This window comes from Aotus nancymaae, unplaced genomic scaffold, assembly GCF_030222135.1.
Source record: "Aotus nancymaae isolate 86718 unplaced genomic scaffold, 86718_ANA_hifiasm-v0.15.2.pri h1tg000032l_1, whole genome shotgun sequence".
NCBI classification, from domain to species: Eukaryota; Metazoa; Chordata; class Mammalia; order Primates; family Aotidae; genus Aotus; species Aotus nancymaae.
The window spans coordinates 988,033-1,014,056 of NW_026988446.1; the positions used below are offsets into that span (position 1 = coordinate 988,033).

A 26,024-nucleotide genomic window follows, 5' to 3' on the forward strand; every position below is an offset into this window, starting at 1 on the left:
GAAAAGGGCCGGGGGGAGCGGTGGCTCATGCCTGTAATCCCAGCACTTTGGGAGACTGAGGCGGGCAGATCACGAAGTCAAGAGATCGAGACCATCTTGGCCATGGTGAAGCCCTGTCTCTACTAAAAATACAAAAATTAGCCGGGTGTGGTGGCATGCGCCTATGGTCCCAGCTACTTGGGAGGCTGAGGCAGAAGAATTGCTTGAACCCAGGAGGCAGAGGCTGCAGTGAGCTGAGATTGCGCCACTGCACTCCAGCCTGGTGACAGAGCAAGACTCCATCTCAAAAAAAAAAAAAAAAAAAAAAGGAAAATTTTTCAATGGGAGCATAAAACTAAAATGAACTCATTGTTGTCTGGCAAATAATTTTTTCAAAATGCCAAGTCCACAGGAAAAGATGTGTGGCCAACCTCACACACCAGCCCACTCACGGTCCAACTGCCTTTGCCCTTTGCTCAGGTTGGCTTCAGAGGTGCAGGGATGTTGGCAGATGCCTGCTCCAGGTAGGCCAAGGAGCCCTGAGGGATGTCGGCTGGCTTTTTTGTGCTGCACATTGATGTCCTCCAGCACCTGCTGCCAATGCCTCAGCTTTGTCAAGTGCTTCTGGACTAGTGTGTCTTTCTGCTGTAATTCATTCCTTAGTTCTGATACCTCTTCTTTGATAACTTGCTCTGGCTTCTGGACAGATAACTGCAATCTTTTTTGTAAGAAAAAACACTCTGTCTGTCTTGCAATATCCAGAAACATCTGGATACACTGATCAACACCAGTTCAAATTTCTTCCTGATCGGTGCCATTGACATAGTCTTGACTCACCAGAGATGCAAAGCAAGCCTCAAAAGATGATTCCAACTCATCCACCAAAGTACTGTTTGGAAGGTCTAGGAGCGCCTGGAGCTGCCTGGAGCTGCCTGAAGAAGTGAAGCTTGGCCTGGGTGTCCCGGTGGGGGCTGCCCAGAAAACATACCCCCTAGCGCAGCCACCATGTCTGGAATCTTTTTATACATTAAAAAAAAAAAATTGATAATGCCCTAAAGCAAGATAGTATCTATAAACAAACTAGGCTGCAAGGCTTTTATGAAATTTACTCATAATGTAATACACATAATTTAAATATTTTCCTTCCAATTTTTTCCTTAAAGCTTATTTAGCCTATTTCTCAATTAAAGACAATTTCAAAATATGTATGTTCATCAAACGATTCCAGCTTAATGGGCTAATTTTTTTTTCCAATTCCTATTATGCAGTTCTTTCTTCTAACCAAAATTTGACATTGTTTTTAAGATTTGACTTTGTTTTTAAATGTAGATTAATTCAAAGCAATGCACTGCAAATGTCTAGATGGGCTCTTTGCAGCTCCATAAACACTTACACTTGGTCCTTTTTTATTAACTTTTAATTACATATGCAAGTATCCAAGTTACAGTGAGAATTCTCTCTAGTTCATAAAGGTCTGGAAGAAACAGGCACGTGCCATTCTCTCTGCCTCAAATATTTCTCCCCTTGAATTTGGCATGGGGAATTTGCTCTTCATATTTTTTGGCTTTTCCCTCAAATACAACCTTTTCACTGACCAACCTTCCCTGACCAAATTATTTAAAACCGAATTCACAACAGTCTTATTCGTCCTTTTCCCTTGCTTTATTTTCTTCCTAGCACTTTCCACTTTGACATACCATATATTTTGTTTGTTTATTGTCTGGTTCTCTCACTGAAATGTAAGCATCATGACGAGGGTTTTTCTCTTTTGCCTCTTTTTTTCACTGTTCTAACAGCACTGCCCAGAGGAGTGACTGTCACAGAGAGGACACTCATTTAACACCTGTTGTTATGAATGACTGAATGAATGAATGAGACACAGGATCTGGGGAACAAAGCAAGTTAGAAACACTGTCCTACATTACCTAGAGTAGCACTCCCACTTTCCCAGGGCTCATCATCTGTCTCCTCAATTTGCTTATATGTGGAATGAATGATGACAAACTAGTATGTGCCCTTAGCTCCAGAATCTCACAAATGAGCATGATTTATTTATTTATTTTTCTTCTGATCCGGGTGTTCTGGACCACACTTTACAGTGACCAAAGAACCTTTGTGAAGTGTCAGGGTGTAGAAGCAAACACAAACTCTTCACTAAGTGGCCCTCTTTTTGAATGTTAACAGGGTTTGGTCCCAGGGATTTCTGTGTTCAAAGTCTTTCAGGACAAGGCAGTTTTCTGTGGAGTACACTGTCCTATATACCTAATGGGATGCTAGGTTTCAGCTGGACAAAGTCCTTATAAAGCCGTGATTTTCAAGGGGTAGGGGAGACATTTGTAATAACTAAGAGTGGAGAGTGTGGCGTGCTACTGGAATATAGTTGCTAGGGATGCTCACTATCCTACGGTTAAGGTTCTATTTTTACCAAGTAAAAATATAGGTAGGTAAGATAGCCACATGAAATACAGGCATTTCCAGTTAAATGTGAATCTTAGATGAACACTGTTACCTGAAATTCAAATTTAACTGTATTTTATAGTGACCCTGCCTCCTATAATGCACAGGACAGCCTCCCTCCCTCTCAACAGTTATCCAGGCCCAAAATGTCGAGTGGAGGTTGAGAAACCCTGCCATACAGCAGTGGTTTTCAAGCCCTCGTTTGTACCACAATTACCTTCAGGGTTGGTTTACTGGGCACACCCTCAGAGTTTCTAATACAGTAGGCCTGGAGTGGGGTCCCAAGATTTGCATTTCCATCAATTTCCCCAGGTTAGATTGGGGCCACATTTGAGAATCACTACCCTAGAGAGAGAAAGTCCCCATGCTGTCCTGATTAGGAACGAGACAAGTTTCAAAGGAGGACAGCAGTGGGAGGATAAGGAAGCGGGTCGGGGAGAGCTGGTCCCCTGGGGTGAGCGGAGTTATTTCTGCCGTTCCGGCCAGGCAGGCATTTCCGGGATCCCTCTAGGCGTCGCGGAGGTCCCGGAGTCTCGATGGTTGCACGGGCCAGGGCGTGGCCTGGGCCGGGGGCGTGGCGCGGAAGGCGGGCCGAGGTGCCGCGAGCACTCTCGTGCCGGACGTTGCGCGGCCGCGACGCCCGACGCCAACGCAGGCGCTGCGCTCTTGTTCGGCGCGGTTCACCGTCCGACTCAGGATCGGGAGCTCCGTCTGGGCCAGGGCAGGTAGGCATCGCTGTGCTGGCACCGCGGCAGGGCTCCGCTTGAGTATGGGAGCGGTTGGCCTGATGTTGCGTTTTCTCTACAGCGTCCGAGGAGCTAGTCCTCGCTGCTGTGCGCAGACTGTGAACAATGGGCTTCCGGGCGCCGAGTTCAGAGGGCCGCAAGGGGGCGCTCCCGCTGCTTATCGGGGTGCCAGGCCGGAGGCCGGGCCGGCTGAGCCGGAGGCGGAGCGGGGTGGGTGGGACCAGGGCGGGGTCGGGCTGAAGAGGGCTGGATGAAGCGCGCGGTGGGAGGGACCAGGCCGGGCTCCGGCGGGGCGGGCGGCGAGTGCCACATCCCGCCCCCGGGGAGGGTCGGGCCATTCTGAGCGTCCGCCTGGGAAGCCGCTGAGGTTTCTGAGGGTCTTTGTTTTCCTTTCTCTTTCGCTATTGAGATGAGAGAAGGGAGGGAGCCTCCGTGTCTCACAAAAGCTTCCTGAGCTGTTGTGCACCTGGCTCAACTTTGGGGTGTTACATCTGTAAAATGTGTTTTGAGAAAGAATTTTTATCTTGAAATAATTTCAGAATGTTACAAAACAAGCAAAAATTTCCATGTACGGTTCGCCCACATTTCCTAGGGGGTTAACATCTTATTTTACAGAACAGTCAACAAAACCAGGACCTTAACACTTAACTACAGTCTTCATTCAAATTTCTCTACTCTCACCTGTTTCCTTTTTGTGATTTAGGCTCCAAGACAGCATTTAGTTGTCCTGTCTTTCCTTGGAGACATTTACATTTTAAACAGCAGCTCTCCCTCCCTGCCGCCCCTCAACCCCAGGACCCTGTAGAGTGGCCCGGGGTGCTTTTTCTTTGCTGAGTGCCTGGACCGGTTCAGTCGAGGATGTCCAGTTGGACCTCTGTGCAGCTTGTGACCTCCCTCTGTTCCTCCTCCCAGTGCTGCTAGGCTTGGTGAATGGCACCTCTGCTCCAGCCAAAAGGGGCTTGAAATCTGGGAGGCCTCCTTGATAGGCTTTCTCTCCTGCTCCCGCCCCAACCAATTATCCAGACTCGATGGTTTCACGTTTTAAATCATCCTCAGGTGTGTCCATTGCGCTGCATAGGCCCCACCCTTTTGCCGGAGACGTTTTGTCTATCTCCCTGCATCTGCTTTGGGTCCTGCCCTCTCAGTTGTCCATACTGCAGCCAGAATAAGCATGTTAAAATGCAGCCTTCATTGTGTTATGCTATGCCTGCAATTTTTTTTAACTTCCCATTGGTCTTATCCTTAACAGGGCCTTCAAGGCTCTGCCGGGCTGGTCCAGCCTCTTGTACCCTGTCTCCCGTGGGTTCCCTACTCTGGTCTGACTGCTTTGCATTCTTCTCATGTGCTGTGCCTTTTACCTGGGGTGCTGTTCCCTACCTGCTGTTACTCTTCCTGCAGTTCTCCATTAGGTTATCCTTTCCTCAGGGAGATATTCTCTGGCCTCCCTGACTAGGTCAGGTTCCGTTTTATGGGTTCTAATCAACGCTTTCTTTCCTCCTTAGCTCTGTCATAGTTGCAATTTTATGCATATATACCTGGCACACAGTAGATAATTCACATATTTGCCAAACGAATGAAAAAGTGATAGTGTGGCTGCCCAACTGCCTCTATCTAGACATTATTCCCTTTGGGAGTTTGCATGGTATGCAGGGGCGCTGTCTGCCCATGTCCCGTTCCTCTGTTGGCTGTCTCAGGCAGGGCAAGAAAAATGGAGGAGCCACATGTGAGGGGATGGAGGGCCTGGGGAGCACAGTTTGCAGACTCTTGAAAGGTAGGATGGGTTTCTGCTGAGCTTCTTACCTGTGTATCCCCCTCTGACTTGGTTGAGTTCACTGTGTTAGACTGTATTAGACTCTTCACTGACAGATATTATTATGCGTGGTTTCAGAGACTCTTTTAGGAGTATATTTTAGGGTCAGTCATATATCAAGAGTTTCTGGTTCTTTTTTAAATAGTTTTCTCAAAGCCAAATAGTAAAGATGAAAATGAAAGTCTGCTGCAGATTGAGATGGATGGAGTGCCCTGGAGTGTGGCCATCTGGCTCTGTGGCATGATTAGTTTGGTTCAGCAAGTATTTATTGAGGGCCTACTGCATGCCAGATGCCACGTTGCCTTCTGGAGATACAGAGGTGGGGTCAACTTGAAGGTGGATTATTTATTTTAGTCTATTGTGGTGAAAGCTGTGATAAGAGGAAGACTTGATTGGAAGCTTGATGGATGGAGAAGGACATTGCGGGGGATCCCATAGGCAAGGAATAGCACTCCAGGCAAAAGGCACAGCACACAAGAAGAAAGCAAAGTTGCCAGGCCAGATTAGGGAACCTGAGTGAGACAGGATATGAGAACAGGCTGGACCAGCCCTCAGGAGTGGTCTGAGCCTAGGAGGGACTGTGTGGGAATAAGGCTGCGGACCAGGCTGTGAATGACTTTGACTTTATATCAGAGCTTGGTTGGATTGTGACCCAGGGCAAGTTCTTGGTAGGCTCTGAGGGTGGGCATAAGCCTCCAAATGGTTGGATGTTAGTAAGTGGATGGGGCCAGTCTAAAGCGCAGTGCAGGAAAAGGTGGTAAACTGCTGAGAGATGAAGCAAGTGTGAAATGGTAACACAGGTCAGGCTTCTTGACCCAAACCTGGCTGGACCTGGGGAAGAAGTCGGAATGTTTGAGTTTTATCAGTCATATGGACACACCCCTTAATCAAACAGAATTTCTGCAGCAAAATGTATAGATATTTATAGTAACAAAATTAGACATTATGAAGAGCCTCAGATCAGTCCAAGTTTGGCTGCCGAAGTTTGTTGCAAAGTTTTGAAAGAAAGTTCAGTTTTTAAAGCATATTTGGCTTTTGGCATTGCAGGTGAGGGGGTCATGGACCTGAAATTACAGTTAATACTTGGGAAGCCAGGCCTAGTGTGTCTGCTTTAGACACATTGACTCTTATTGTTTTCACAGTGCAATGAGGGTAGGTACCATATGATCCATTTTACAGGTTAAGACAGGGCACCGGGAAGTCTCTTTGGTAAGTGACTTTCCAGAATCACACAGCTCGTCACTGGTGGCTCCATATTACACATTTTTCCTGGGCTACAGACTTGTGAAAGGGGGTTGGGGAGATTGAGGGACTGATGTCTTTCTTCTTCACTTCACACACCTGGCATCTGCCTGCAGCAAGCCTGCATTAGTGCCAAGAAGGTGAGAACAGAAGGGAAGCTGGAGCCCCATAGACATTACATAGTCACACACTTGGATTTACTGAAGGCCCATGGGGACTCATGTCCATGATTACTGGAGCTTATGATCGAATCAGGTGATGAGTTTTTCACACAAGCCATAGAGGGAGTTAAGTGTGATGTCACATGGACCACAGGTGGTCAGAGGCCCTGTGTATGGAGAAGGTGGGATGCAGTCTGGTTGGACTTTGAAGAAATTCAGATAAACAGTTTTATAAGGATTTTATAAAGAGATTCTTATAAGGGACACAGACTGTTACATGGGGAGATGACCTAATTTTCTTCTTCTAGCTGTGCGAAATGTGTGTGTTCTGGAACATCACAGATGAACGTCTTTTGCTTGACTCCCTCATCACTGCAGAGCAGCATATCCATCAGGCACTGACTGGCTCAGCTGGAGAGTATTTGTTCAGGTGTTTCTTTGCAAGTGGCCCTGTGCCTGTGTGTGTTTGTATGATTGTGTGAGATATACATACCAAAATATATCAAATGCACAGGAACAGTTTAAAGAGTAATGAACAACTCTGAATATCCTACTCAGTTTAGGAAATTGTGTAGGGCTGAGGGCCCCACAGGGTCGTAGGGTGTGCCTTATGCTGTGCTGAGGCGCAGGATCTGAGAAATAAAGAGACAGGACACAAGTACAAGGAAAACACAGCTGGGCTCAGGGGGTCACGCCACCTATAAGCGGAGTTAGGCAAGGCCCCGAATGTCCAGAAGAGTGAGTATTTATTGTGTATAGGTTAGGGGTCAGGGCAGTGAGTGAAATCATCTTTAAAGATAGTGATAGGGTTGTGAGCAATAAAACAAGGAGTCCACCCCCATTAGGTCATCTAGGCCAGGAGGTGGACAGTGCACAGCAAGGGGCCCATTCCCAGGAAGGCAAGGGCCGTGTGCAGTAAGGGGTCCACCCCCATTAGGTCACCGAGGCTTGAAGGTGGGCCATGCGCAGTGAAGAGGGTGCAGTGTGCAATACTTCTATCTATGGGCAAACTACTTCTAAGAAGATTTATAGGAGGATGCTTTAAGTCACGTAGCAGTGACAGAGCTGTCAAGGTTACCGCCACCTTCTGGCAGCTTCCAGTGAGTTCTATGGGAAAATGCTTTTCAAGCAGCACAGTAGCAAGAACTGATAAAGTTCACAGTCACCAAGTTGGATTGCCGGTCTGAGGACAGCCTTCCACAAAAACTGGAGCAGGGTCCTACAACTCCTTTATCAGGAAGAGTGGCTCTTGCCCCGAGCCTGCCATACAGCGGGTATCTTTACGATACTGAACGCTGCCGCCTGGGCCATGGATTCTTGTCCTGGTATAACTGTTTTCCCTTAAATCATGCTCTGCACTGTGTCTGCTCTAGGCATTCCTCCAATTATAAGCTGCTTATTCCTTAATTCATGCTCTGTACTGTGTCCATTCTAGGTATTCCTCCGATTATGAACTAAGAATAATTGTATATATATGTAGGGAAATATTCTTTAGGCACTCATACTATCAACTATTATATGATTATATTTAGAGGATTATATAAAGGAATTCTTCAAGCCCTAATTCTATAAACTAATATATGATTGTATAAAGGATTATATAAAAGGCAATTGCTAAGTAGTAACACTATAAAGTGAGATACTCCTCAAGCCCTAACTGTGCCAGGGTTCTGCTTAGCTCTCATTCCTCGGTGCCTATATGGGGGGTTACCCACAAATTGAACTTTATCAAAACTTGTATTTCCATAAGTTTTTGGGGAACAGGTAGTATTTGGTTACATGAGTAAGTTCTTTAGTTATTTGTGAGATTTTGGTGCACCCGTCACCCAAGCAGTATATACTGAACCCAGTTTGGAGGCTTTTATTCCTCACACCTTTCCCATCCTTTCCCCTGGAGTCCCCAAAGTCCATTGTATAATTCTTATACCTTTGCATCCTCATAGCTTAGCTCCCACTTATGAGCGAGAACAATGTTTGGTTTTCCATTCCTGAGTTACTTCACTTAGAATAATGGTCTTCAGTCACATCCAGATCGCTGGGCCACTAATTCATTCATTTTTATGGTGGACTAGTATTCCATCGTATGTTTATACCACAGTTTCTTTATCCACTCGTTGATTGATGGGCATTTGGGCTGGTTCCATATTTTTGAATTATGCTGCTACAAACATGCTTGTGCAAGTGTATTTTCTCATATAATTACTTCTTTTCCTCTGTGTAGATACGGATTGCCAGATCAAATGGTAGTTCTCCTTTTAGTTCTTTAAGGAATCTCCACACTGTATTCCATAGTGGTTATACTGGTTTACATCCCCACCAGCAGCATAGAAGTGTTCTCCTTTCACTGTCTCTATGCCAACATCTGTAATTTTCTGATTTTTTTGATTATGACCATTCTTGTGAGAGTAAGATGGTATTGCATTGTGCTTTTGATTTGCATTTCCCTGATAATTAGTGACATTGAGCATGTTTTTCATATGTTTGTTGGCCATTTGTATGTATTCTTTTGAGAATTGTCCTTAGCCCACTTTTTGATGGGATTGTTTGTTTTTTTCTTGCTGATATGTTTCAGTTTATTATAGATACTGGATAGTCCTTTTTTACTCTATATATTTTGAACTGATTAGGTATACACAATTTAAAATTACTGTATTTTCCTGGTTAGGCAAATCTTTTCTTACTGTAAAGTGACCCTCTTTCTCTGATTTTTTTTGTTTTTATTTTACTTTATTTTTATATTTTTAATTGTAAAAAACATACAATTTACCATTTTAACCATTTAAGTATACAATTCAGTAGTACTAAGGATATTCACATTGTCGTATAGCCAATCTCCAGAACTTTTTTATCTTGCAAAACAAAAAGTATACCCATTAAAACATTGACACCCCATTTCTCCTCCACAGCTTCTGTTAATCTGCATTCTACTTTCTGTTTCTTGCAGTTCGACAGTTTAATTACCTCATATAAGTGGAATCAAACAACGTTTCTCTTTTTGTAATTGGCTTATTTTATTTAGCATAATATCCTCAAGGTTTATTTTTGTTGTAGCTTCTGACAAGATTTCCTTCACCTTAAGGCTGAATAATATCCCATTGCATCTATCGATTCCATTCATTCATCAGTTGACACTTGGAGTTGCTTCTGTCTCTTGGCTATTGTGAATAGTGCTACTTTGAAAATGCACTATAGGTCAAGTACAGTGGCTCATGCCTGTAATCCCAGTATTTTGGGAGGCTGAGGCGGGCAGATCACAAGGTTAGGAAATCGAGACCATCCTGGCCAATATGGTGAAACCCATCTCTACTAAAAATACAAAAAATTAGCTGAGCATGGTGGTGAGCGCCTGTAGTCCCAGCTACTTGGGAGGCTCAGGCAGCTACTTGGGAGGCTGAGGCGGGAAGCTGAGGCTGAGGCTTGAACCCAAGAAGTGGAGGTTGTGGTGAGCTGAGATCATGCCACTGCATTCCACCCTAGGTGACAGAGTGAGACTCTGTCTCAAAAAAAAAAAAAAAAAGAAAGAAGAAAAAATGAGCTACAGACATATATTTCTGAGTTCCTGCTTTCAGATCTTTTGTTCAGCATAGTATTGGAAGTCTTAGCTAGAGCAGTTACTGAGAAAAATAAGTAAAAGCCATTCAAATTCGAAAGCAGTAAGTACAACTATCTCTGTTTGCAGATGACATGATCTCATGTAGGAAATGCTAAATATTCCACAAAACAGCAGAATTGCAGCAATTTGTATTTGCAGCAGAGTTATAGCAAATCGTATTTGCTGAATACAGCACAGTTGCAGGATACAAAATAGATACACAAAAATCATTTGCAGCCAGGCAGGTTACTTGAGCCCAAGTGTTTGAGACCAGCCTGGGCAACATGGAGAAGCCCCATTTCTACAAAAAATGGAAAAATTAGCTGGACATGGTGGCGTGTACCTGTAGTCCCAGCTACTTAGGCAGCTGAGGTGGGAGGATCACCTGAGCCTGGGGAGTTGAGGCTGCAGTGAGCCATGATTGTGAAGCGGGATCACTGAGCTTCATTGTCTCACACTAAGGAAAGCGAAGACGTGGACACACAAGGTGTGCGTTTAAGAGTGGAAAGTTTGATAGGCAAGAGAAACAAGAAGAAAGCTCCCCTGTGTAGAGGGAGGGGTTTCCAAATGGATCTCCCTGTTCACAGTGGGATGCATTTGATTTTACAGAGGGGCTTCAGGAGCTGGAGACTAATTTACCTAGGGCCTAGTGGATTGGTTGGACCAGGTGTGCCACTTAGCCTGCAAAGATGCTGGCCATCTCACCCTAATCTTTTATCATGCAGATGGAGTCTCTACCTGGCTGGTGCCGTGACACCCACACCCATGGCAACAAAGAGATGGGAGAAGACCTCCATGTTTGATATACTTGCCTTCTGGCACACCTGCTGACATTCACCTATGCAAGCTTACAGCTTGCTTATCTATGCTTGCAGATTGATTTTTCGGGTTGCTTTTTGTTAGAAAATAAAGGAGTTTAGGGTTGCTTTTTATTAAAAGAAAAACTTTACTGAGTACATCTGTACCCTCACTAACTGCCTAAATAATTTCTTTTTAAATCTTATATCAGTTGTGCCACTGCACTCCAGGCTGGTCAACAGAGTGAGACCCTGTCTTAAGAAAAAGAAAAAATGTTAAAAAAACCCCTCAAAAACATAGAAATTACCACACCTTTTCCATAGTGGGTGCATTATTTTATCAGCCTGTAAACGGTGTACAAGGGTTCCAATTTTTTACATTCTTGCTGATACTTATCGTTGTCTGTTTTTTTTTATAGTGGCCGCCTTAATGGGTGTAATGTGATATCTCATGGTTTTGATTTGTATTTCCCTTAGGAGTATGACTTTTAAAACTTTTCTTAGGTAATTTAGTTTTTATTCCTATTTGTTACATTTGGTTCTTTTTAAGTATGCTTGACCTTTTTTTCATTTGAGATTTTATGTTTCTTGTTCGTTTGTTTCTTACAACATATTAAACATATATATTTTGTATTCTATTTATGATTATTGTGACATCTATAGTCTGCGAGTCTGATTATGCTGCCCATTGTTTCCGTTGACTCCCATTCATGGTACTTTATTTCCTTGTTTATGACTTTTTTTTTTTTTTTCAGAATGTGAATTCATCTTTGGACCTGTTATCAGTGGAGTTCTTCACTGTTTTTGTTGGGGATGTATTCCTCCAGAGAGGTTTTATCTGTTTTCACTATTCCTGGGGCAACACTATTAATGAAGAGCACTTTGGGTTAAAATTTTTATTTGTGGTTATTGAGCCCATTAGGCAGCATCAATTGGCCTCATAAACCTTCATAGTTACAAATTCTTAGGCGACACTCCCTCCCCAACTTTTATCCAGTGGTATGATGAATTCAGGCATGTTTATTTTCTGGCCTCTTCTTCAGAGTCGGGTTACTTTTTATTCATCCTTACCTTTCGGGTGCAGCCCGTGAGTAGGCCCTTTGTGCAGGCCTGACTTTAGTTTCCTCTAGTTTTTACACTCCATGTAGTTGAGAATAGGAGGCTTAATGTCACCACAATTCATGAGAACTCCTCAGAGTGAAAGCTAGCTGAAGACTCCCTTGCTCCTTAGGGCTCCCTGATTGATTTTGCTTTTTGACCCAGTGAGAGTCCATATTTTCTTATCAGGTCAGTGCAGCATTTTAAATTTTATCCAGCTCTTTAAGTTTTCATCAGGAGAGTTTTTTGGCATCTGTGGTCTGCCATACTACTGGAAATGGAATTTAGGCATCTCATTTGATGGATGTCTTTTCTACTTCCCCTTACTCCTGAGAGCCACCTTGAGGCAGTAGCGAGTGTCCCAAAGGAGTGGAGGTCACTGATTGCAGGAGCTACATGTTCTCTAATCTTCTGTGTCTCCAGAACCCAGACCAGGATCGATTTCACGGGACATGCCAGCCACTGTTACTGCCTGACCACAAAAGCTTGAGAGTGAACCTACAGAGACCAGAAATCGGGTAGTTGGGGAGAGGAAGGTAGAATAACATCAGGAGGGAAAAATATTTGTCATCCTTTCTGGAGGGCTAAGAGGGTATAGGAGGAGTGTTCGAGCAAGATTGTATGTATGCATGCGTAACTCTAAGAATTGGCTGCAAAGGGGCAGATAGAATCAGAATTTGCTGAATGTGGTTTGTTTTTATGGGTTCATAAGTAGACGATTCAGTGAACTTCCTGGCAGGCTGGCAGGATAGAAGTTCATTGGAGAGGTTGGGCTTAAAGCCTGCCTGAGAGAGCATGTTAGTCTGTGGATTAGTCCTTTGGTGAGGGCTCTGGCCACACAACATTGAAGTTGTATTTTAAGATTACCAGGAAAACCAGTTGGTGATGGGGTCATTTGGGCCATGGTATGTGTGTAGGGTACTAAACAACTCCTAATACTCTTTTTCCTGGCCACATAGCATTTTCACTTTATCACTGTTTATGTGCCTTGTGATTTGGGAGCTGTTGGTTTGCCCCTGAGAGCAGCTCACTGAGCATCCATTCACCTCCTCCCGGTGGATGGAGGAGAAAAGACTAGAGGCGTTAGTGTTCTCCTGCTCTGTCCCTGTTATGGGAGGAAATGGACTTGAGGAGCTACCTTACTGAGTATTTTTGCACTCAAGGCCCTGGACTCTGTAGTTGAGTCTTAAGGATAGGGGCAATTAGCCCTTTGGTGATACCTGCCTGGAACACGTTCAGCTAGGGGATGGCAGAGGGGACAGAAGATTAGGAAGCAGAACTGGGGAAGATTAGGAAGATGATGCTGAGGGTTTTATTTTAGGTTTCAAGAAAGGCCTTTGGATTCTCATAGAAAAAAAAAAAAATCACTTTTCAAGGCCTCTCCTGAGGGCAGTTGCCCAGCTGTTGTGTTCACTGGACTCTGCAAGCAAGCACTGTGTGTATATATAATGGAGATCAGACCCAGCTAGTATGTAAGTGTTGGATATACAGTTGTGATCAGACTCAGCCTCCCTGCAAGTGTGCTTTGGGTATACAGTGGAGATCAGACCTAGACTAGAACAGATAGTATTCATGCAATGGTCTCACAAACAGCACGGAAGGACACCGGCCTATGAAGGGCATGCCTTGAGTAGCTGACAGAGACAGACTTGTCTCAGTTGTCGGGAATTAATCAGAAACGGTGTGACTGAGCTGACTTCAGGGCCAGGTGGAGCTTCATTTGGTGGGGGATGACGTAGGAATTAAAATGAATTTTAGGCAAATAAGGCCACATTCGCTTGAATAGTGTTTATACTTGTTCTTTGTACTTGGCATTTTTGTAGAAGGGTTACATATGCGTATGTCAAGACACCATGAATGCTATAGCTAGAGATACAAAAGGACCTGAGTGTGTTGCATTGATGATGACTTGTATCACAAACACTGATACTATTGGTGATATAATTTTTCAAAATGGTGAACAAGTGTTGGTAAAGTTCTGATAAAAAGATTTTCATTTTCTCTACTATTAGTGTGTTTACCATACTATATTAAAATTGTGCAAAAGATGTTTTATATTTATATAAATCTGAGTTTGGTTCTAAGCCCAAGTTAAATCATTGCACATAGGTTTTGGCAGGACAGACGGAGGTCGTGAGGGTATGAGACAGGTGTCGTTTGCGGGACTGACCCACACATTGTGGGACTGCTGTAACCCTTTTCACCCCTTCTCCCATTGTGACAACCAACCTTCTCCCCCAGCAAATTTTAAAGCACCTTCTGGGTGCTCTACTTCCTCCCTCCACTAACTGCTGCTGTTCTGGGTGTAGCAGGGAGACAAGGATATGACCCCAGCTGGGAGAGCTATTGGAGATGTGCAGAGAAGGGTTGTTGGTCTGTTGTTGCTGTTGTAAAAGTGGCCCATAGTGAGTTGTCCAGACAAATCAAAATGCATAGGAAGTTTAATATCTTAAAATGAGAAATTAGCTGGCCAGGTGGTTTGCCAGCAGTCATCACCATTTTGAAAATATTGGCATGGAGTCCCTGTGGTGCTGAGATATTTTCGTCGCCTGAATCCTCGTGGAAACTCCCATCATCATTGTGTGCATGTGCAAATCCCCCTACTCCTATAATTTCTGTGAGCTCTGTGGATAAACAAGGATGCCTCCTGGCTTCTGTTTGCATTTCCCCTCAGCATTACTGCATTTTGTCAGCTTATTGACAGGGTCAAGGTGACTGGTTTTCCATTAATTAAAATTACTAAAGTGTGGCTGTGTAATCTCCTGGAAAACTAAGTAGATGCCCTTGGAGACTAACACCTTCTAAGTCTGTTGTCATTTTGTTCTGCATTGCTGGGCAAGTCACTTCTTTCCATGCCTTAGCTTCCTCAGTGGTTAAATGGGGGTTACTACAACCTCAAGAAGTTGTGAAGGGAATTAAATGCATTGCCATCGGTAAAAATGTTTAGCACATTTGCCATAATTGATGCAGATTTTTTAAAATATGGAACGCTTATGAATTTGCGTGTAATCCTTGTGGACAGGCCATGCTAATCTTCTCAGTATTGGTCCAGTTTTAGTGTATGTGCTGCCAAAGTGAGCACTCAGATTTTTTTAAAAAAAACTAACAGATCTGGTTGGCCTTCCGCTCCCGCCTGCCACCCCATCTCATCTCCCACTTTCCCACTCCAGTTTCCCTCCCTCCCCTTCTGTGAAGAGCTGGTGTGTAGCCTTCCAGTTCCGGTTTTATACTCCTGCGCTGCACGTAGTATCTATCAACAACACAGAGAATTGCTTGTGGGTATTTATAGTTATGTAAGTGGTCTTCTACACTTTCTCTCTGCAGCTTTGTTTCATTAAGCGTTGTTTTCAAGATCTGTATGCTGTCTAGGTAGTTCATTTTTTTGAAACTTCCATATGATATAGTTATATTCATTTCCCAGTTGGTAGTCTTTTATGTTTTTCTGATGCGTTGCTGTTATGGACAGTGCAGTAGGGTGTTCTACTGCATCGACTGGTAGAAGCCAGGGATGCCGTTAAATATCCTGAAATGCAATGGAAAGCCTCCTGCTACCCCACAAGCAGACTCATCTAGCCCCAAATGTCATTAATTCTGACAATGGTAACTCCTGTTTTAGAATGTATTTTGGTGTGAGTTGTGAGATGAGGGAGCTTGCTCTTTTTCCCTCTGAAGAACCAGTCGACCCAGACACTATTAAGGTAGTGAATCTTAAGGCAGAGATATTTTTCACTTAAATGGTAGAGAAGATCCTATTGCCTTGCTTGTTAAGATATAACTTTTTAAAATTGACTTTGCTTGTTTTACAGATTCTTAGACTCTGTGAGTAAAGACAGCTTCGTCTTCCCAGTTCATCATGGCCTCAACATCCAGGTAGGAGTGCCGTTTGATCAAATGTTTTATTGAAGAATTTGAAAGGCCAGGAAGTTTAAAGAAAGAAGGAGAGGAGATGGGAGAAGAATGGGGAAAATGGGAAGAGGCAGTTGGTTGTGTGTATGGGTGTGGTCATGTAGCACTAATGTTTATGCTCGACAGAAAAACGTGACTTCACTTTCCTCATCTTTCAAGATAAAGACACCAGATGGTTGTCCCTGGGGCCACATCAGTCCCTGCAGGCTTTCTTATGCCTGGGGTTTGAACAGTCATGTGCACAAGTTATTTGAGGGTCTGGGGGTGAGGAGGAGCTTGGGCAGTGAAATTGGTAGAGACCCTGGCCTTGCAGCCCGGGATCTGCCCCTGTGAACTGGGCGAGGCTAGGTCAGAGAAAGTGTGAAGATGGCTGCTGCCCCTGAGAACGTTACTCCAGGGCTCATGGGAAGGGCTTTGAATTTCCTTTCCCTTCAAACTGGCCTCTTGTCCTGGCCCACGCAGAGCTTGAATGAGTGAATACCTCACCTCCCCAGAGGTCAGCATTGCAGCTGGCATTCAGTCTTCTGTGGTAAATCCTGCATCTTTGCTTTGGGATGGAAGGTCCTCACATAGAGGTTGGGGCCTGCAAAGGGGCACAGAGCAGCAGCAGGCACCTCTGTGCCTACCATCCCTGCTGAGTCCATTCTCACAGCCAGGATGATGTATTGACAGCCTAGATATGACTCCTTACTGCCCTGTTCCATCACTCTGGGGCTACCTGTGGCTGCTGAACACTGGAAGTCCTGGCCAGGGCCTGCGGAGTCCTGTGGGGCCTGGTTCTCTCTGGCTCTGCTCTACTCTGGTCTCCCGTCCTCATTGCACCTTCAGCCTCATTGACCTCCTTGCTGTTCTGCAGATGTCAAGTCCCTTCAGTGTCAGGGCCGTGTGCCTGTGGTTCTTTCTCTCTGCCTGGGACATCTTGTCTCCAGCTGTCTGCAGGGTTCAATCTCTCACCTCTTTCAGGCCCCCCACCCTGTGAGGCTTCTCTCACCATTCTGTTCAAAATAGCACCCTTAGCTCTACCACTTTGTCGCATTCTGTCCCTTATCTGGAATGGCATTCATTGCTGCGTGACACCATTGCAGCTACTTGTTTGTTGATTTGTTGTCTGACTCCCCCAATTAGAACTAAAATGCTATGCAGGTTGGGCGTGGAGTTTGCCCATCACCAGCCCCTGGGCAGCACCTGTTCACTGTGCTCAAATGCAAGTACAGAGAGTCTCCCACTTAACATGGTTCAGCTTAGGATGGTGTAAAAGCCATATACATTCTGTAGAAACCGTACTTTCAATACCCATACAGCCACTCTATCTTTAACTTTCAGTACCGTATTCAATAAATTATATCAGCTATTTAATACTTTATTAAATTATAGGCTTTGTGTTAGATGACTTTTCCCAACTATAGGCTAATGTAAGTGATCTGAACACGTTTAAGATAGGCTAGGGAAAGCTATGATGTTTGCTAGGTTAGGTGTATTAAATGCATTTTTGACTTAAGACATTTTTAACTCTTGATGAGTTTATTGGAATGTAACCTGATTGTAAGTCGAGGAGCACCTGTATCACTTACCATCCATTTGATTCCTATTCCTCAGGGCAAGAGAGTAGCAGGAGTTTCCATGTTTTCCAAGTTGATTTGTCTTCTGATTGCAGTTAGCATGCAGTATGATAGCCGCAAGGGAGTATCCGAAAATCCAAATCTGCTCAGTTCTTGAATTTGGGTGGTGACAGTTCAAATAGGGGGAGCTTGAGAATTTGGGGAATAAGGGAAACTTCTGTTTGTCAATTAAGAGAGGGAAGGTAAAGTAAGACAAATGTAATTGCAGAGCTCCTAGCGCCACTGAGCTTGAGGGGACAGCAGTGGGTGTCACTCCAGCTGACCAAGGCTCCCTATTGGCAGTTTCTGTTATCTGGAGTGATAACAGCAGCATCTGGATTCATCACTAAAGGGGATCCTCTGTTTTAGAACACATTATTTAAGAAGGAAAGGAATTAGGTAACACCTCTTCATTAAAATACTTCTGCACTTAAAAGCATAATCTGTGTTTATCTGGAAAATTTACTTACTAATTGCTATTCCTTGTGTGAGATCTGTGAAGCCATTCAGATGAAAATATTTTATAGTGGGAGCATCCTCCTCTCTTCTGCTGAAGCATTGGCTTTCTGGCATGGCCTCTTCCTGATTCTGTTTCCTGTCATTACAGAGATGTCGTTACTGGGAGAGGTACCCACTCAAAGGTGAAGTCTGCGAAGCTACTTGAGGTTCTGAATGCTATGGAGGAGGAAGAGTCCAGCAACAACAGGGAAGAGATTTTCATTGCACCTCCTGACAATGCTTCAGGGGAATTTACTGATGAGGACTCAGGTGATGAAGACAGCCAGCGAGGTGCTCACCTTCCTGGCAGTGTGCTGCATGCTTCAGTCCTGTGCGAGGACTCTGGCACCGGGGAGGATAATGATGACCTGGAGCTGCAGCCGGCCAACAAGAGGCAGAAAGCAGTTGTGAAGCCTCAGCGCGTTTGGACCAAAAGAGATATTTGTCCAGACTTTGGCAGTTGGACGGCATCAGATCCTCATATTGAGGATCTGAAAAGCCAAGAACTGAGTCCTGTGGGCCTTTTTGAGTTGTTTTTTGATGAAGGAACAATTAATTTCATTGTTAATGAAACCAATCGTTACGCTTGGCAGAAAAATGTCAATCTGAGTCTTACAACTCAGGAATTGAAGTGTGTTTTGGGCGTTTTGATTTTAAGTGGGTACATCTCTTATCCAAGGAGAAGGATGTTCTGGGAAACCTCTCCTGATTCACATCATCATCTTGTAGCTGATGCAATTAGAAGGGACAGATTTGAACTAATCTTCTCATACCTACATTTTGCAGATAACAACGAACTTGATGCAAATGATAGATTTGCCAAGGTCAGACCTCTCATCATCCGGATGAACTGCAATTTCCAGAAGCATGCACCCTTGGAAGAGTTCTACAGCTTTGGGGAGTCTATGTGTGAGTACTTTGGGCACCGGGGGTCCCGGCAGCTGCACACAGGGAGGCCTCTGCGACTTGGGTACAGGATCTGGTGTGGGACAACCAGCAGGGGCTACTTGGTTTGGTTTGAGCCCTCACAGGGCACACTTTTTACCAAGCCAGACAGGAACTTGGATCTAGGAGGCAGTATGGTAATAAAGTTTGTGGATGCACTTCAGGAGCGTGGTTTTCTGCCATATCACATATTTTTTGACAAGGTTTTTGCAAGCGTTAAACTGATGTCCATTTTGAGGAAAAAGGGGGTGAAGGCCACAGGAACTGTTTGTGAGTACAGGACTGAGCGATGTCCCCTAAAAGACCCCAAAGAACTGAAAAAAATGAAGAGGGGTTCATTTGATTACAAAGTTGATGAGAGTGAGGAGATCATCGTGTGCCGCTGGCACGATAGCCGCGTGGTCAACATTTGCTCCAATGCTGTGGGTATAGAGCCAGTGAGGTTGACTAGTCGTCACTCTGGAGCAGCTAAAACGCGGACTCAGGTCCACCAGCCATCACTGGTGAAGCTGTATCAGGAGAAGGTGGGGGGTGTTGGTCGGATGGACCAGAATATTGCCAAGTACAAGGTGAAGATCCGAGGCATGAAGTGGTACTCAAGCTTCATTGGCTATGTCATTGATGCCGCCCTCAACAATGCATGGCAGCTACATAGGATCTGCTGCCAAGATGCCCAGGTGGACCTCCTTGCCTTCCGGAGATACATTGCCTGTGTGTATCTGGAGAGCAATGCTGACACGACCTCTCAAGGGAGGCGAAGCAGGCGGCTGGAGACTGAGAGCCGCTTTGATATGATTGGGCATTGGATTATCCACCAGGACAAGAGGACCCGATGTGCCCTCTGCCACTCACAGACCAATACCCGGTGCGAGAAGTGCCAGAAGGGTGTCCATGCCAAGTGCTTCAGGGAGTACCACATCCGGTGACATCGTGAGACATGCTTGTTTGGTTTATAATGAGATGTTTATAGCTCATTACAGATCGCAGTTGAGTACTTCTGTTCTGTGTTGGAAAAAAGACCTGAATTTCTGATGACTTGCTTATCTATTTTCTCCCTACCCACAATACAGCTTTTTTATTGTGTTCTATTATACCTACATGTGATAAAAATTAATATTTATATTGATAATCCTAAATATTTGCAAATCTTTATTTTTTAGTATTTATTTAAAGTTAAGGACTTTTTTTATTCAAATAAAAATTGTGCTTTGTAGTATATTTGAATCCTAGCAAGAATAATCAAAGGACAACTTGCAAGAACAGTGAAAAGACTTTACCATTGCATGCCAGGATTTATAATCTAAGATAGGCAATAGTGTATAAATATCATGTAAATATGATGGATTTCTTAATCATATTTATTTCATCTTTATCCAAGGTTATCAGACTGTCCAGGAATAGATAATCTGCCTTGTATTTAGTCAGAGGGCTAGTGTTGCAGAGTTCATATTTTCTTGATAAAAATATTTTCCTAATATATCAATGTGGGATTCCTTTTTTTTAAAAATGTTTTTTTAAATTTTTGTGGGTACATAGTAGGTGTGTATTTTTATGGGTTACATGAGATACTTTGATATAGGCAAGCAGTGTGTAAAAATCACATCAGGGTAAATGGGTTATCTGTCTTGTCAAACATTTTGTCCTTTGTGTTACAAGCCGATTATACTCTTAGTTACTTTAAAATGTACAATTAAATTATTTTTAACTATATTCACCCTGTTGGGCTAGCAAATACTAGGTCTTCCTCATTCTTTCCATTTCTTTTTACCCATTAACTATCCCCACTCTCCCCCACACCCCAACTGCCCTTTCCAAGCCCTGGTAATGTTCTTTCTACTCTGTATGTCCATGAGTTCAATTGTTTTCATTTTTGGCTCCCACAAATGAGTGAGAACATCTGAAGTTTGTCTTTCTGTGCTTGGCTTATTTACCACTTAATATAATGACCTTCAGTTCCATTCATGTTGTTGCAAATGACTGAATCTCATTTTTTTGTGGCTAAATATTAATATTTCATTTGTTTATGTATATTTTCTTTATCCATTCTATTGTGAATAGTGCAGAAAATAAACTTAGTAGTTCAGATCTTTCTTCAATATACTGATTTTTTTTTCTTTTGGATATATACTTAGGAATGAGATTCCTGAATCATATGGTAGCTCTATTTTTGGTTTTTGAGGAACCTCCAAACTGTTCTCTGTAGAGCTTGTACTAATTACATTCCCGCCAACAGTGTTCGAGAGTTCCCTTTTCTGTACATCCTTGCCAGCATGTGTTATTGTCTGTCTTTGGATAAAAGCCATTTTTACTGGGTTGAGGCATCTCAATGTAGTTTTGACTTGCATTTTTCTGTTCATTAGTGATGTTGAGCACCTTTGGTATACCTGTTTGCTATTTGTACATTTCCTTTTTTGAGATGGAGTTCACCTTGTCACCCAGGCTGGAGTGCAATGGCATGTGATCTTGGCTCACTGCAACTACTGTCTCCTGGGCGCAAGTGATTCTTCACCTCAGCCTCCCAAGTGGCTGGTATTACAGGTGCTCACCACCACACCTGCCTAATTTTGTTATTTTTAGTAGAGATACCATGCTGGCTAGGCTGGTATTGCACTCTTGACCTCAAGTGATTTGCTCACCTTGGCCTCCCAGTGTACATCTTTAGAGAGATGTCTATTTAGATCTTTTTACCCATTTCAAATCAGATTATTAGATTTTTTTTTTGCTGTAGAGTCATTTGAGTTTCTTATGTATTCTGGTTATTAATTTCTTGTCCAATGGGTAGTTTGCAAATATTTTCTCCCATTCTGTGGATTATCCTTCACTTTGTTGATTGTTTTCTTTTTTTTTTTTTTTTTTTTTCTTTTGAGACGGAGTTTTGCTCTTGTTACCCAGGCTGGAGTGCAATGGCGTGATCTCGGCTCACCGCAACCTCCGCCTCCTGGGTTCAGGCAATTCTTCTGCCTCAACCTCCTGAGTAGCTGGGATTACAGGCACGCGCCACTATGCCCAGCTAATTTTTGTATTTTTAGTAGAGACGAGGTTTCACCATGTTGACCAGGATGGTCTCGATCTCTTGACCTCATGATCCACCCGCCTCGGCCTCCCAAAGTGCTGGGATTACAGGCGTGAGCCACCGCGCCCGGCCCTGTTGATTGTTTTCTTTGCTGCACATAAGCTTTTTAATGTGATGTGATCCCATTTGTTCATTTTTGCTTTGGTTGCCTGTGGTTGTGGAGTATTGCTAAAGAAATCTTTGCCCACTCCAATGTTCTGGTCAGTTTCCCCAGTGTTTTCTTGTAGTAGTTTTATAGTTTAAGGTATTAGATTTAAGATTTTAATCCATTTTGATTTGATTTTTGTGTATGGTGAGAGATAGGGGAGACTCTCCTTTCCATAATGTATGTTCTTGACACCTTTGTCAAAAATGAGGTCACTCTAGATGTATGGATTTATTTCTGGGTTCTCTGTTCTGTTGATTCTCTATTTGGTGTCTGTTTTATGCTACTACCATACCGTTTTGGTTACTAGTGCTCTGTAGTATAGTTTGAGGTCTGGTAGTATGATACCTCTAGTTTTATTTATTATTTTTTAGGATAGCTTTAGCTATTCTGGGTCTTTGTGCTTCCATATAAATTTTAGGATTGCATTTTCTATTTCTGTGAAGAATGTCATTGGTATTTGATAGAGATTGCATTTAATCTGTAGATTACTCTGGGTTGTATGGTCACTCTTCCAATTCTGCATGTGGAATATTTTTCCATTTTTTTTGGGTGTCCTCTTCAATTTCTTGCATTAATGTTTTATGGATTTTATTGTACATATCTTTCACTTCTTTGATTAAGTTAATTTCTAGGTATTTATTTGTGGCTATTGTAAATGTGATTACTTTTTAAATTTCTTTTTTAGATTGCTCACTGTTGGCATATAGAAATGCCACTGATTTTCATGTGTTGATGTTGTATCCTGCAACTTTGCTGAATATGATTATCAGTTCTAATTTTTTTTTTTTTTATGGAGTCTAGGTTTTTTCCAAATATAAGATCGTATCATCTGAAAGCAAGTATAATTTGACTTCTTTCCAGTTTAGATGCCCTTTATTTCTTTTGTTGGATTGCTCTAGCTAGGACTTCCAGTACCACATTGAATAACAGTGGTGAAAGTGGCATCCTTTTTGTGTTCCAAATTTCAGAGGGAAGGCTTTCACTTTTTCCCCATTCAGTAAGAAGCTGTGGGGCTGTCATATATGGCTTTTACTGCTGAAGAGATTTTTAAGAAAAGTGTTGAAAGAGTGGCTTTATTCATCCTGGCTGCTTATGGTAACATGTAAGAAAAAAGAAACGATGATGAAATTTGTATGCAAAAAAGGAGTAGAAATTACAGATGGGAAAAATGTTCAGCCTATCCATAGTACACAGAAAAAAACTTAGCATGTTTTCCAGTGTGATTGCTCTGGTGCTAAACATAAAATTAAAAAGACAAAAAAAATTAGACAGCATGTTTGAAAGAGGGCACTATGGTGTGACAGCCTATTTGATAAGATTAGTGTGGGTGTGAATCATGGACCTAATCAGCCATCACAACAGAATAGAGCTTACACAGCAGAAACACTGCCAGCTGGAATCAAAGTAAACAGAGAAAATGGAATAAAATGAAGGAAGGCTGTTGGACTTCTTAGATTTTACAGGACAGAACCATAGAGCAACTTGGCTACAAATATGCTATTCAAGACAGAGGAGGAATGACCCTGTAGGTGATTAGTGCATCATCAGGGCTGTCTCCTTGGTTTCAAGAAAGCCTCTGCTTAGAGTTCACTTTAGGTACAGTACTTGTTTATATATAGGATAAAAAAAGATTATGGGATTTGTGATAAAGGATTAATTTTCTAAATTATCATATTTTGCAGGAACAGATATTATCTTTAAAGCAAAACGAGGGATTCTTCTGTTACCAAGCTATGGGGATATGAGAACACTCCTAGGTCTGGGTCTGTTTAGCAAATGTTATTCATCTGTTCCCTTAACCATAAACATCTAGAGGATAGAAATGCCTAACTTTCTGGGAATGCAGTCCAGCGAGTCCCAGCCTCATTTTCCTAGCCCTCACTCAAGATGAAGTTATTCTGGTTCAAATGCTCTGACAATGAGACATCAACCAATATGTGTAAGATGTACATTGGTTCAATCCAGAAAGGTGGGACAACTGGAGGTCAAAGCTGGACAACTCAAAGCGGAGAGAGGGTTTCCAGGTCATATGTAGGTAAGAGACAAATTATTACATTATTTTGAGTTTATGATTAGCCTCTCGAGACAATCAGATATGCATTTTTCTCAGTGAGCAGAGGGTGACTTTGAATAGAATGAGAGGCAGTTTTGCCCTGAGCAGTTCCCAGCGTGACGTTTCCCTTTAGTTTAGTGATCTGGGGGCCCCAAGATTGATTTTCCTTTCACATTTTCCCCCTTTTCTTTTCTAAAATCTTTTGGAGAAAGCATTTTAGGAAAAAACGAGTCTCTGGTCTCAGGTTTTCTCTGATCTCTGATGACTAGGATGGTTTATTCTAGACAGTTAGGTCCAACATTATTAGGAAAGTCCATTTTTGGCAGGTTGCAATCTCATGTCCTATGAAGAGAAAATAGGGACAGTAAGGGAGAACAAAAACAAAAGAACCTTCCTGGAAAATCAACACAGACCACATTACTCTGAAGTTCATACATCAGTAGGCAGGTATGAAAGTGGCTTATGTATGTAAATAGGTTGCTGTTATTTTCTTCTGAAGTTTAAATTGTCTAGCTTCAGTTTGCAGGGCTTTACCAAAGCACAGCTGAGTTTTTGTGACTCCAAATTAGGAAAAATGTGGAAAAAAGAAAAAAATTGAGCACATTATCTTACAGGCTTGTAGCCATGAAAAATTAGAATTCAGTTAAAACTGTAGAAAATAGTAAAAATTGGAAAACATTAGGCAAGAGTAGAATTCAACAACAGGTGTACTATAGTTTTTCAAACATAATTTTTCTCTCTCCAGTTTCCCAGTTTTACTAAAGACAAATCATGGTAGAATTGATTTGCTTTATTATACTTGGCCTGATTATTTGAATACAGCAGAGCAAGGATAATTATTCTTTTACATAGGCTTTCAAGTTAGTTTTGATGGAACTTTGTTCCATAGAAGGAATGTCAGATAAGACTTTGTTGAAGCCAAGCCCAGCCATGGATTTGTACCATCAAATACCTATGAGCTGGGTAGATTCCTCTCCTCTTCAGTTTCCAAGATAAACTTGGGGCTCCGGGGCTGTCAGAAAGTGAAATTCTTTACTTACCACACCTTAGGAATCCTGTACAGGGACTGTGTAAAAAAGATATGATGCCAGTTTTCCCAAGGGGCTTCCATTGGCTCTGTAAATCGTTTGATTCCTTAAAGAAAAGCACATCATTCCAGTCAAAGCCTTGGTAAAATAACCAGTTTCTCCAATTGAGTCCTGTTATAAATGAAAACAGATTCCTATTACACTTATGCAAATAACTGTATTGCCATTAGTTAGCAATACTCATGAATAGTTTCCAAATTCTGTAAAAATCAGGAAGAAACAAATATGTTCTAAAGTTTGTACATAGAAGTATACTAAAAAATTTTTTTTGAGATAGAATTACTCTTGTCCATGCTGGAATGCAGTGGCGTAATCTCAGCTCACTGCAACTTCCACCTCCCAGGTTTGAGTGATTCTTCTGCCTCAGCCTCCCAAGTAGCTAGGATTACAGGCATCCGCCACCACGCCCAGCTAATTTTAGTATTTTTTAGTAAAGACAGGGATTGACCATGTTGGCCGGCTGAAACTACTGACCTCAGGTGATCCACCCACGTCGGCCTCCCAAAGTGCTGAGATTATAGGTGTGAGCCACCATGCATGGCCAAGGATTATACCAAATTGTTAAAATCTGTCTGTAGCTCAAAAGAAAAGTTTCCTTGACTCCGAAAAAAAAAAAAAAAAAATAGGCTGGGTGCGGTGGCTCCTGCCTGAAATCTCAGCACTTTGGGAGGCCAAGGTCAGACAGGAGAATCGCTTGAACCTGGGAGGTGGAAGTTGCAGAGGGCTGATACTGAGCCACTGCACTCCAGCCTGGGCAACAACATGAAATTCCATCTCAAAAATAAAAATAAAATAAACTTTCTTATTTAAAAAACTATTTTTATGACTTTCTT

General features: G+C 42.8%; 1 protein-coding gene, 1 non-coding gene and 1 pseudogene across 3 annotated transcripts; 1 reads left to right on the forward strand and 2 right to left on the reverse strand.

Moving 5' to 3' along the window:
• Window positions 1-455: 455 nt before the first annotated feature.
• On the reverse strand, window positions 456-986 carry LOC105731068 (mediator of RNA polymerase II transcription subunit 28-like; annotated as a pseudogene).
• Window positions 987-3,054: 2,068 nt separating this feature from the next.
• Window positions 3,055-20,539, forward strand: PGBD2 (piggyBac transposable element derived 2). 2 transcript variants are annotated; one of them, XM_012472741.2, is made up of 3 exons: window positions 3,055-3,161; window positions 15,689-15,752; window positions 17,994-20,539. In XM_012472741.2, exons 2-3 carry the CDS (start codon window positions 15,736-15,738, stop codon window positions 19,753-19,755), a joined length of 1,779 nt encoding a protein of 592 aa, XP_012328164.1. In that variant the 5' UTR covers window positions 3,055-3,161; window positions 15,689-15,735; the 3' UTR covers window positions 19,756-20,539. The 2 variants fall into 2 exon arrangements, with proteins under 2 accessions (XP_012328164.1, XP_021522630.1); XM_021666955.1 differs by lacking the exon at window positions 3,055-3,161 and having other exon boundaries at window positions 15,139-15,752.
• LOC135277716 (U6 spliceosomal RNA) lies at window positions 14,859-14,964 on the reverse strand. Its single transcript, XR_010345312.1, has one exon. It is a non-coding gene; the product is annotated as a U6 spliceosomal RNA (small nuclear RNA).
• Window positions 20,540-26,024: the final 5,485 nt, after the last annotated feature.